Below are 12684 nucleotides of genomic sequence, written 5' to 3' on the forward strand. Positions count from 1 at the left end.
CAAGACTCTTGCACTCAAGAAAGAGATATTGGCTTTCACTTAAAAACCAAACGAGTCTTTCCATGAAGCTTGGGAAAGGTATAATGAGATGTACACAAAATGTCCTCATGCTGGGTTTGATTCTAACCTTCAAATGAACATATTTTATGATGGTCTCAATGCCACCACCAAAAGTCAAGTGAATGCATCTGCTGGAGGGTCGTTAATGTCAAAATCTGCAAGGGAAGCATTTGAGTTGTTTGATATGATGGCTTCTGAATCCCAACAATGGATAGAAGAACAAACACAAAAGAGGGGAGTTTTTGAGATTTCTCAGGGTTCTCCTAATGTTTCTGCTCAAATTGCTAAAATGGAAAAGAATTTTAATGCCAAGTTTGCTGCCTTAATGCAGGTCTCTTCCATGCCCAATGCCCAGGAAGCTTGCATCATTTGTAGTGAGACAACTCATGACATCACTCAATGCCCCAACAAGGATAACTATCCTGAGCTTGTGCAAGAGCATGTGAATATGGTGAATAATTTCATTAGACCCAGAAGTGACCCTTATTCCAATACATATAATCCTGGGTGGAAGAACCACCCCAATCTCAGTTAGGGTGGCAACCAACAGCCACGTCAATACCAACAATCTTACCAATCAACTAGTGAGACTAAGAAACCATCTCTTGAAGACCAAATGTCACAGCTAGCTCAACATATGTCCGCTCTCTCTAATAGCACCAACAGTTTTGTCCAATCCACACAAACTAGCATTCAGAATCTCACGGCATCAGTGGGGAATTTGGAGACTCAAGTTGGACAGCTTGCTACCATGTTCAATGAAAGAGAGAAGGGAAAGTGCCCGAGCCAATCTGAGCAAAATCCAAGAGGGATGGAGCATTGCAAAGTAATACGGACATTGAGAAGTGGTAAGAGCTATGACAACAGAGAAGTGGTGCACCATGAAGCCGAAGTGGAAGAAGAAGAGCTTACTGAAAGTGCACCGTTAGCTGCAAAGTCTCGATCAGAGGTTATTTCTGTAGCAGGTATTCCAGATCCTAGTGCAAGTAATAAAGTGCAATCTCGACCCAACTTTGATGCAAACAAGGAAAAAGGCCTTGGTAGTTTATTTGCACCTTCTGACAAGCCACCATACAAGCCACCTTTGCCATTTCCACAAAGGCAGCAACAACGTTCCAAGGATCAACAATGCATTGAATTCATGAAGACGTTGGCTAAGGTTCAAATTAATTTGCCTCTATTAGATGCTATTAAACAAATCCCATCATATGCCAAATTTCTGAAGGAGCTATGTTCTAAAAAGAAAAAGTTCTTGGAATACGAGAAGGTGATTTTATTTGAGCAATGCAGTGATGTCCTCTTACATAAGCTACCACCCAAGAAGAAAGATCCGGGGAGTTTAACTATCTCTTGTACTATTGGTAGTCTTGATTTTCATAAAGTATTGATTGATTTAGGAGCAAGTGTTAACCTTATGCCTTATTCTGTTTTTCAAAAATTAGGTGAAGGAGAACTCAAGTCCACATCTGTGAGTCTTCAATTGGCAGATAGGTCCGTAACCTATCCTTTGGGTATTCTGGAAGATGTGATTATTAAAGTGGATAAATTCTATCTTCCAGCTGATTTCATTGTACTTGACATGGAGGAAGACAAGGAAGTGCCTCTCATTTTAGGCCGACCGTTCATGGCCACCGCCCGGACACTTATTGATGTGGAAGCAGGTACTTTAACCTTAAGAGTGCAAGGAGAGTCAATTGTATTCAAACTCTTTGAAGCTGTCAAGCGTCCTTTCGAACATGAAGAGTGTTTTCGTGTTGATGTTTTGGATGGGATTGTGCATGCAAACTTTGCCTCACGATCATCTAATGATGAGCTGTTAACTTGCCTCACCAACCATGATGCTACTTTATCTATGGAAGAAAATGTGGTGGACGTCATTGCTGCATTGGATAGTGCACCAATTCATAATCCAAGGTGGCGACATGTTTATGAAAGCCTTGGAGTACCTAAGAAGCCCCTTCTTCCTTCAAGTGAGCAAGCTTCGAAGTTAGAGCTCAAGCTACTGCCGAGCCACCTCAAGTATGCTCATCTCGGGGTGAATGAGACCTTACCTGTTATTATTGCTGCTGATCTTAATGACACGGAGGAAGACAAATTACTAAGAGTTCTTCGCAAGTATCAAGATGCTCTGGGGTGGACACTTGCTGACATAAAGGGCATTAGTCCAGCTTTGTGCATGCATAGAATTTTTATGGAAGCTGGAACTAAACCAATTGTTGAAGCTCAAAGACGTCTAAATCCGATCATGAAGGAAGTTGTAAGAGTTGAGGTGATGAAGTTGCTTGATGCAGGTATTATTTATCCAATCTCGGATAGTAAATGGGTGAGCCCAACTCAGGTGGTTCCAAAGAAAACTGGTATTACTATGGTGAAGAATGATAACAACGAGCTTGTGCCTACAAGGATGACCACTGGATGGCGAATGTGTGTTGACTATAGAAAGCCCAATAACAGCACTAGAAAGGATCATTTTCTGCTACCATTCATTGATCAGATGCTTGAGAGACTAGCTGGTCATTCTTTCTATTATTTCTTAGATGATTATTCAGGATACAACCAAATTCCAATTGCCCCTGAGGATCAAGAGAAGACAACGTTTACATGCCCTTTTCGTACATTTGCATACAGACGAATGCCATTTGGATTGTGCAATGCCCCTGCCACTTTCCAACGATGCATGATGAGTATTTTTTCTAGAATGGTTGAAAATATTGTTGAGGTTTTTATGGATGACTTTTCTGGTTTTGGTAATTCTTTCGATATATATTTGGATAACTTGTCTTTGGTTTTGGAAAGATGCAGGGAGACTAATCTTGTGTTAAATTGGGAGAAATGCCATTTTATGGTTAAGCATGGCATTGTGCTAGGACATCTAATTTCAAGCAAAGGAATAGAGGTCGACAAGGCAAAGATTGAGGTGATCGCCAAATTACCACCACCAACTTCTGTGAAGAATGTGAGATCTTTCTTGGGACATGCTGGTTTTTATCGAAGATTCATTAAGGATTTTTCCAAAATTAGTCGTCCTCTTTGTAATTTACTTGCTAAAGATGCTTGTTTTGATTTTAATGCAGATTGTCATGATGCTTTCAACAAATTGAAGGATCTTCTCACATCAGCCCCAATTATAACAGTTCCAGATTGGACCCTTCCTTTTGAGCTCATGTGCGATGCTTCCGATTACGTTGTGGGTGCTGTCCTTGGTCAGCGGCGTGACAAGCTCCCCCATGTTATATATTATGCCAGCTGCACTTTGAATGATGCTCAGCTGAATTATGCCACTACAGAAAAAGAATTACTTGCAGTGGTATTTGCTCTTGAAAAGTTTCGATCGTACTTAGTTGGTGCTAAAGTCATTGTGTATTCTGATCATTCTGCTCTCAAGTACTTATTGTCTAAAAAAGAGGCCAAACCACGATTGATTCGATGGGTCCTTCTCTTGTAAGAGTTTGATTTGGAGATCCTAGATAAAAAGGGACGTGAGAATGTTGTGGCGGATCATCTCTCAAGATTAGTAAATGCAAGCACTGATGAGGCAGATTCATTGCCCCTGCAAGAGAGCTTTCCAGACGAGCAACTTCTAGCGGTTACTCATCAAGTACCATGGTATGCTGACATCGCAAATTATTTGGCATCTGGAGAAATACCATCAGAGTTCAGCTACCAACAAAGGAAGAAGTTCCTCTCCACTGTAAAACACTACTTTTGGGATGAGCCATACCTTTTCAAGCATTGCCAAGATCAAATCATTCGTCAGTGTGTCCCCTTAGAATAACAAGAAAGCATTTTGAAGTTTGCTCACCACTATGCATGTGGTGGTCATTTTGGACCAAGAAGGACAGCGGCCAAGATCTTACAGAGTGGTTTCTTTTGGCCATCTTTATTCAAAGATGCATACCTATGCTGCCAAGCTTGTGATAAGTGTCAAAGAGTTGGAAATCTTTCTCAGAGAAATGAGATGCCTCAACAAAGTATTTTGGTGATTGAACTATTTGATGTTTGGGGTATAGACTTCATGGGACCTTTCCCTTCTTCACATGGCAATCTTTACATCTTGGTAGCAGTTGATTATGTCTCTAAGTGGGTGGAGGCAATAGTTTCTCCAACATGCAAAAGTTCTGTGGTGTTAGGTTTCTTGCAGAATATTATTTTTCCTCGATTTGGAGTACCTCGTGCTATCATCAGTGACGAAGGTACGCATTTCTTAAACTGCACCATGGCTGCCCTTTGTGCCGAGTATCATATTCACCATCGCATAGCCACCCCATACCATCCACAGACATCTGGACAAGTTGAAGTATCTAATCGTGAGCTCAAGAGGATTCTTGAGAAAACTATCAGTTCATCTCGAAAGGATTGGAGTTTAAAGCTTACTGATGCTTTGTGGGCATATAGGACAGCTTATAAGACACCAATTGGGATGTCTCCTTTTCGTTTGGTGTATGGAAAAGCTTGCCATCTACCTATGGAACTTGAGCACAAGGCATATTGGGCTATTAAGCACCTCAATTTTGACTACCAAGCAGCGGGAGAGAAGCGAAAGTTGCAGTTGAATGAACTGGAAGAAATAAGGAATGATGCTTATGAGAATGCAAAAATTTACAAGGATAAGACCAAGAAATTTCATGATGCTCACATCATTCGCAAAGAGTTTCAACCAGGTCAGAAGGTTTTGCTTTTTAATTCGAGATTGAAACTATTCCCAGGAAAGCTAAAATCACGTTGGAATGGTCCATATCGTGTTGTACAGGTCCATCTTCATGAGGCTGTGGATATCCAAGACATGCAAACTGGTTTTGTCTTCAAAGTTAATGGACATCGCTTGAAGTTATACAAGGAGTCTCCATATGATCTTGCCAAGGATTCCATCACTTTAAAGGAACCTGTTATTTGAATCAAACTGCCAACAGAATGTCTAGCTCTAGACAGTAACTAAAGCGCTTCTTGGGAGGCAACCCAAGCTTTCTATCTTTCATCTTTAGTTTGAATAATTTTAAATGTTTTTGTTCTATTTTTCTGTTGTTTTCTGGTTTGTGTGTTTAAGTCCTACTTTTTCTTCCTTATGCAGGTAATGATTTTGCAAATCTCTACCACAACTTCTTGCAAACTTTCTTAATCCCACGGGTTACTCACACATTTGTTATGCATAATGGGACGTGTTGAAACAAGTTTGGGGATGATTTGGAATTCTATCATGGAACAAAAATGCATTTTTACTGCTGCTCTCCTCACCTACACAAATTGGTGTGTTCTTTCCTTTTCTTTATGTGTATTGATTTCATTTTGTATTTTTTTCCTTCCATTTTTTTTGTTTATTGTTCAAAATTCCTTTCATTATCATTGGGAACAATGCTATAATTAAGTTTGGGGGTGGAAATAATATTTTGTTAGTTTACTTCTTCGTAAAAATAAACTAAAAAAAATAAAAAATCATTTTTTTTTCCACTAACTTGCTGATTTTGATGATTCAGGCACCCACACTAGAATTTACACCATTGCCCGATCACTTCAAGTATCACCTTCCATTCGAAGATCACCTCCACACCTTGGGTCCTATTCAAGCTTAGCTGGAGGTATCGTCCGGCTGCAAGACGTTAAAGCAAGCGCTTCTTGGGAGGCAACCCATGTATTCAAATAAGGAAGATTTTTGAATTGCTCAACAATCAGTTTTGCGTTTCTAAAAACCTTCCCTTTTCTGTAGTTTTATTTTTCCATGATTGATATTTTTATTTGTTGCTTGTTTAATTGTTTTTGGTGTGGGTTAATTTTTGAAACACTGACAGTTATGCAATGTATTTTTACATTCATAAAAAAGGAAGGAACATTAAGCAGATAAATACAAGAGGGAGCCTTCACAAAAGCTGCTTAGGAGAAGTCTCAGTAGTCAGCGGAGCCTCAGCAGTCGGCGGGGCCACAGAAGGAGGAGGTATCGGAGGTTGATCATTTGGAGCTTCACTACGTGGTACAGCCCCAGAAGACGAAGGCAAATGCTGTTGGAACAAACCCACAAACCTCCGATGATCAAGTAAAATCTGACCATCAGATTCCTGCATCTGGTCAATTTTCCTCTTCATGTTTGTGGCATAGTTGTGTGCGAGCTTGTGCAACTGTTTATTCTCATGCTTGAGCCCTCTAATCTCCTATTTGAGACTCATCACTTCAGCCGCCAACGATTCAACTTGACGGGTTCGAGCAAATAGGCGTTAGGCCATGTTGGACACAGAACCTACACACTGCACACTAAGAGCCAGAGACTCCTTAACAGCCAATTCATCAGACCGTTTTGAAAGCAGTCTGTTATTTCTAGGAGTGACAAGGTTCCGGGCCACCACCGCAGTTGTCATATCATTCTTCATCACTGAATCCCCAATGGTAAGAGGGCCAATAAGGGATATGAAGGATGGGCGCCATATGTTGTCTGGAGAAGGCGGGACTGCCTCTTCACCAAGGTTCAAGTCAAAACGACGGTCGGAAGGGCCAGACATTTTCAAAGGTGTTGAAGAAAGAAGAGATCAGACAAGTCAAGATATTAGAAGTGCAAGAAGGGAGTTTATACAAGCGCAAATTCAAGTGTACTTTGAAATGAACTGCGTGCCTCTATAAAAATCAACACTCGATGGGATTTCAGATATCGAAGAGGTGAGCTCAGAATTCAAAGAGGCCAATTCAAAAATCGAAGAGGCGCTAGCTTTCTCAAAAGTTGGGCTTGCTCAGAAACCACGGGCCATCCTTTGTTCCAGATTTGTCCGTACTCGTCACATGCAACCTCTGCACTCGACGGAGCTCAGATTTCGAAGAGGCAGGCTCAGAAATCGGAGAGGCATCTGCTTTTCCAGACGTGTCAGCATCTCTCACATGCACGTTCAGCTTTGCGAAAATCACAGGCAGTTTGTCGAAGCACCGATTCCAGATATCGAAGAGGCATCTGCTTTATCCAGACGTGTCAGCATCTGTCACATGCACACTCAGCTTACGGAAATCACGGGCAATCTGTTGACATTTCTGGTAAAGTAGAAAGCACGTGAAGTTTACTGTTCAATCATCCAACGGTTGCCGACAAGAGTGAAAGAACAGTACCGGTTATTATTTCCTATAAATGTCAACCTTCACCCTCCATGGCAAGGCAGACATACATAACCTTCCATCACCTCCGAGAATGCCTTTCCAACAAACCCTCTCGAGTCACTCAGTGTTCCTTATTCCTTGGGGTACCTCTGCAAACAACCCATCCAAAGCAAAAGTATTTCATATCATGAAGGTTGAAAGCAAGAGTATCTTATATCATGCTTTCTCCTTGTCTTTCTCCTTGTCGTTGTTTTAGAACAAGGAGAAAGAGAGCAATCAGCCAGCACTTGGTATCAATCTTCCGATCTGGAACCGACTGCCTGGAACCTCTTCCTGATTGCTTACCTAGCCTTGCTCTCGAGTACTCATCTTCATCATTTTATGCTTCCTCTTCGTCTACCACATCTGCCTGGGGAACAGATAAGGGAAGTGAAAATGATACCTCGAAACATGTGGAGACAATTTGCCAATTCATCCTCAGCTAGGGACAAGGAGAAAGAAAGAAAGAGGTGGGCACTTAGAAAGATTGAAGAAAGAAACAGACCAACACCTCTACCTCGTGCCTGCCCGCCGTGCAGAAGAAACAAGCAGAAAAGAATGCAGACTGCACAATCAAATCAACCCAGCAGAAGGAGTCTGATTTGAAACCAAGGAACTTTCATATTCCTCGCTCAGAATTCCAAACCAGTTCGAGATCAAAGCTGTGGAAAGATAACAAGATCATCTATCTCCAAAACCAGTTTGCGTTCTTAAACTCTACTCTGTCTAATTTTTACTTTGCCATACTTGTCATGTTTATTCGTTGTTTGTTTGTGTGAGTTTATGTTTGAAACATTGAGGACAATGTTTGATTTAAATGTGGGGGGGTAACCATTGTTTTGCATGAAATTCGTAGGAGTTTATCACCCATTACTTCTAGTGTTGTTCCTTGCTGTTTTAAGTGTTTTTAAGCTGTTTTGGAGTGTTTCAGTGTGTTTTGACATAAAAATTCGAAATATTATAAAAATTTGAATAATTGTTTTTGTATGTTTATTTGTGTCTTAGGGTACCTTCCAACACAATGATGAGGATTTGGTTATTAATTACATGACTGTTAAAGAGAGTTAAAAACATGGATGAAAATTTGATTTACTCTTTGGTGTATGCTTGGTTGTGGTTATAATTTATGAATTCACATGCAATCATAAAAGGAAAAATCAGTTTTTGTAACATGCTTGAAAGAAGGAACTCAAATGAACGCTACAACCTTGTGAGACTTGAGCCAAAACGTTTATTTGGAGAGTTAATAATCTGTCTATCCTTGTTTTCTAAGTCGTTGCATGATCTCATTATTCTTTGCTTGGTTGCTACTTAGAAGGCGTTTCACCATTTAGTTCCAAATGCTAGAACTCATGCCTATTTCATTCAAAGCATGTTATTGATTTGCATAACACATATTCAAGATGAAGTTGTTTAGTGAGCCAAGAGCCAAAAAGCCTATCCTGTTCATTATGTGTTTAAGTTTAACCCCGTTGAGCCTTGTGTAGCCTATGTTCTTTGTTACCCACACTATCCTCACCTAGCCTAGATTAGGACCATCCATACCCTTGTTCTTGAAGCATAGTAAAGCATAATTTAGAAGGAATTCCTTTTGTTGAACTCTTGCAGAAAAACAAGTGTGGGGGAAGTGATTCTTGTGTGTGTGTGTATGCCAAAATCATTCATAAGGCACGGGTAGAAAAGAAAAATTCGTGAAAAATAGAATGAAAAGAAGAAAAGTTGTGAAAAGAGTGAAAAAGAGTTGAAAAATACGTGAGAAAGAGGTCTAAAGTGTTGTTTGTTGAAGAAAGGGTCCAAAGCATTGAATTCGACCCTAAGTGTTGCATCAATCTTCCCTTTGTAATTAAAAGTTGATTATGCATTCTAAAGTGATTTCCAAGTGTCTATTTCATTGCTTTGCTTGCTATCGCTTTAAGAACATTTGTTATCCCTATCCTTTCTTTGTTAGCCATTACCCTTAAACCTCATTACAACCCTTAACTTCATCTTGAGTGTCTTGCGTTTCAATATGTGGAGTTTGAAATTTGTATGAGCATATGGTGTCACTGGTTCTTGCATCTAAGTAGTAGCATTCCATTCATGAGATCATATCTAAAACATGCTTAATAACTCCAAAAAATCGCTTTCTTTGTTATACATATATGTGAGTGTTCGTTTTCATGTTTACGTCAATCTTCTCACATATAACTAGTGTAGGGTGTGTAGTCAGAAAATGTGTGAAAATAGAGAGTATCTTGTAAGGAATTGAGCAAATTCTCTAAGGCATGTTACTACATTCAAAACATTATTTTAATTGGTTAAATGTGAACTAGTAAGTGGTGACTGTGATTAAGTATGTGCTCAAGTGTGAAGATAACAAAAATCTATGGGAATAATGATTTTTAACATGTCATGTGCGTTGGAAATCCCTGAGGCAAACTTTGGAAGGTTTAGGTTGTGTTTTGTTTTCTTTATTTTGCTCGAGGACTAGCAAAAATGCAAGTTTGGGGTATTTGATCACTCATATTTTTCATGCATTTATACCATCTATTTCTAAAGTCTTTGTGATGTTTTTGTGTTAAAATTGTGGCATTTTACCTTACCTTGTAATAATGTGCAGTTAAATTTGTTTTAGGATCAACTTCAAGCAAAATGGAGAAAAGGAATTAATAAAAACAAATAAAAGAAATGGAAGTGGAGCTTGTCTACACGGGGTGATGTTTTGAAAAATCATTGCCTTATTGTTTAAGGCAACAAATGGCAAGAAAGAAAGATAAAGGATGAGAACACATGGAAGTGGAACAAAAAGATAGAAAGAAAAGAAATTAAAAAAAGAAAAGGAAACGGAGGTTGGGCAATAAGAAAGAAAAAAGAGAAGAAGAAAAGAGAGTAGGGCATGGCAAATATGATGGCACCGACAGAAAGAATAAAAGCAAAGAAGACAGAGAGGAGAAAGGCATGGACATGCAGGAATAGAAAAGAGAAAAGAAACGGGAGACCGACAGAAAGGATGGACTGACAGAAGGAAGAAAGAAAAGAAAAAATAAAAAAAAGGGAAATAGAGAGGATGGCACACGGACAGAAAAGAATAAGAGAAGAAGGGAGAGCAATACAAGAAGCAGAGGGCAATGCGCAGAGAGAGGAAGAGCAGAGGAAGTCAGGAGCACGGGAGAAAGGAAAAGAAGTCAGGAGCAACGGAGAGCTCGTCTTTCTAAATCGGGGGTTTTCTTTCTTTGTTATTTTGTTTTATGGATAATTTCTTATGTATTAATACAAGTATGTGTAACTAATTTATTTTGCTAGAGTGAGGCCATGAGCCGCAACATGAATACGTAGATTTCTCTTTCAATTGCTTAGGTGTTGTTACATGCTTGCTTTGATATTTTCAATCACTGAATTAAACTATCTATGTACCTTGATGCTTGATCACCATTAGGATGCTTAGAAAAGTTATCGGATGCAATTTTGAACGAATGTCACGTTAAAATTGGTTGTACTTCTTGTGATTGAGGATTGTACTCTCCTAAGGTAAATATCATGCTCTTAGGGATTACATGGGTTAACAAAAGGATTTTCACCAAGATTTATGAATCACTCATGTTTATATTTAATCCAAATGTCATGGATAAGTTGCATGTAGTGGTATGCGTTTTAGCTTGAATGTCACAAGTAAAACATACACAAGGAAAATCCAACTTTCAAAGCATATGTGTTTTCAATTATTTAAGCAATTGGAATAGCTACGTAGGAGTGTTGTTGGTAAAGGTTGAACTCTAGCATATTGTCAATCTATTTTTCTTCAATCATTTATTTTATCTTGAATTTCCTCGTTTACTTGTTTTGTGTAGTTGAATCATTATTCCTATAAACCAATTCCCATTTTAGATATTTGTTTAAGTCACATGCAGTAATATTTAGTTTCGTCAAATTAGTTTAGTTCTTAGAGTTAAATAAGTTAAATACACAAAAACTCGTAAATTGTTTATATCAGTCCCTGAGGAGATCGACCTTGCTTGAGCCATTCTATACTACAAACACTTGTTCTCTTGCAAGAATTTTCTATGGTTTAACCCTTTGTTTTACAAGTGGTAAAATCGCTATCAAATCACAACATGGCCTCATAGCCAGTTTCAATTATTTGAATTTGGGCATGAAACTGTGAATCTATGAGCTAAATCATAGCTAGCTCGAAGCTCTATAAAGATTGTCGAAGCTCTGATACCATATGAAACCTTTATTTAACTAATTCAGATCAACAATGTCTGGATATGGCGGCTCGGAAGTGAGAACTCGAATTTTCTCCAGTGAGAACTACGAGTTCTAGAGAATTAAGATGGTGATGATTTTCAAATCACATGGGTTGTAGAGTCTGGTTGAAAATTGAGTTATAACTTCCTATTTGAAGAAGAAAAAGAAGGTTGAAGGATCATCGGAGGATGAAATCGATGAAGAAATGGCTACTGTGTTGATGAAGAACGCAAGGGCCCTGGGAATTATCCAAAATGCAGTATTTGATCAAATTTTCCCTCGAATCGCCAACGCTGAAACGACAAAGATGGCATGGGATCTATTGTATGGAGAGTACCATGGTGGTGATCAGGTTAGATCAGTAAAACTTCAAAACCTTAGGTGTGAGTTTGAATATGCTAGAATGTGTGATAATGAGCCTTTATCTGGGTATCTTACAAGACTAAATGAGTTCATTAATCAAATGAAAACATTTGGTGAAATTCTCCCTAATGAGAGATTTGTGCAGAAGGTTTTGATTAGTCTTAGTAAACCATATGATCATATATGTTTGGTTATTGAGAATACAAAATGCTTAGAGACTGTAGAATTGCAGGAGGTTGTTGCAATCTTAAAGAGCCAAGAACAACAGTTCGATTTGCACACTGTTGATACAATTGAGAGAGTTTTTGCCTCACTCTCTAAGAATTCAAAAGAGCAAAACAAAAGCAGTGCTCATTCTGGTCCATCCATAGTTCAGAAAAATTGGAATCCCAAGGGTAAGAAGTGGGAATCAAAATCCAAGTTTCAACAGAAACCTTTTGAGAATATTTATCAGAATGTGAATTCAACTCAACCAATGAGTCAAGAGGTTACCAAACCTCAATGCAAGGTGTGCTCTAAGTACCACTTTGGTGACTGTAGGCACAAGGGGAAACCTAAATGCTTCATTTCTGATAAGTTTGGGCATTCGGCTAGACAGTGTATTGCTGGAAAGATGGTACAAAAGACAAACAATGCAAACTAGGTGGAAGTGATTGGAAATCTGTTATATGCCAACAAAGCAATTACTGAGACAAAACTAATGAAGAATGGTACATTGACAGTGGTTGCAACAATTATATGACATGGAATATAAAGCTGCTTGTTGATATGAAAACCAATGTTGCAGGAAAAGTTCAAATGCCAATTGGAGATCTTGCTAATGTTGCTGGAATAGGTTCTTTGGTCATTGACACAAGCAAGGGGAGAAAGTATGTTAGAGAAATGATGAACCTCCTTGGTTTAAAAGAAAATTTGCTCAGTGTTGGTTAA

At 38.9% G+C, this 12684-nt stretch overlaps 1 protein-coding gene and 1 pseudogene across 1 annotated transcript; one reads left to right on the plus strand and one right to left on the minus strand.

Annotated features, from left to right (window-relative positions):
• Positions 1–10: 10 nt before the first annotated feature.
• Positions 11–117, minus strand: LOC126617527 (small nucleolar RNA R71; annotated as a pseudogene).
• An 11284-nt stretch (positions 118–11401) lies between these two features.
• Positions 11402–12684, plus strand: LOC126617062 (uncharacterized). The gene is made up of 3 exons (XM_050285132.1): positions 11402–11425; positions 11549–12370; positions 12511–12684. Exons 1-3 carry the CDS (start codon positions 11402–11404, stop codon positions 12682–12684), a joined length of 1020 nt encoding a protein of 339 aa, XP_050141089.1.

This window comes from Malus sylvestris, chromosome 3, assembly GCF_916048215.2.
Source record: "Malus sylvestris chromosome 3, drMalSylv7.2, whole genome shotgun sequence".
Lineage (NCBI taxonomy): Eukaryota > Viridiplantae > Streptophyta > Magnoliopsida > Rosales > Rosaceae > Malus > Malus sylvestris.

Excerpts from the sequence above, each read along its gene's own strand:
- LOC126617062 (XM_050285132.1), top strand. The coding sequence starts at position 11,402 with ATGTCTGGATATGGCGGCTCGGAA. Across the intron at positions 11,426-11,548 it reads CTGGATATGGCGGCTCGGAA|AAGAAAAAGAAGGTTGAAGG; the intron begins GTGAGAACTCGA and ends TCCTATTTGAAG. Across the intron at positions 12,371-12,510 it reads AGTGTATTGCTGGAAAGATG|CTGCTTGTTGATATGAAAAC; the intron begins GTACAAAAGACA and ends TGGAATATAAAG.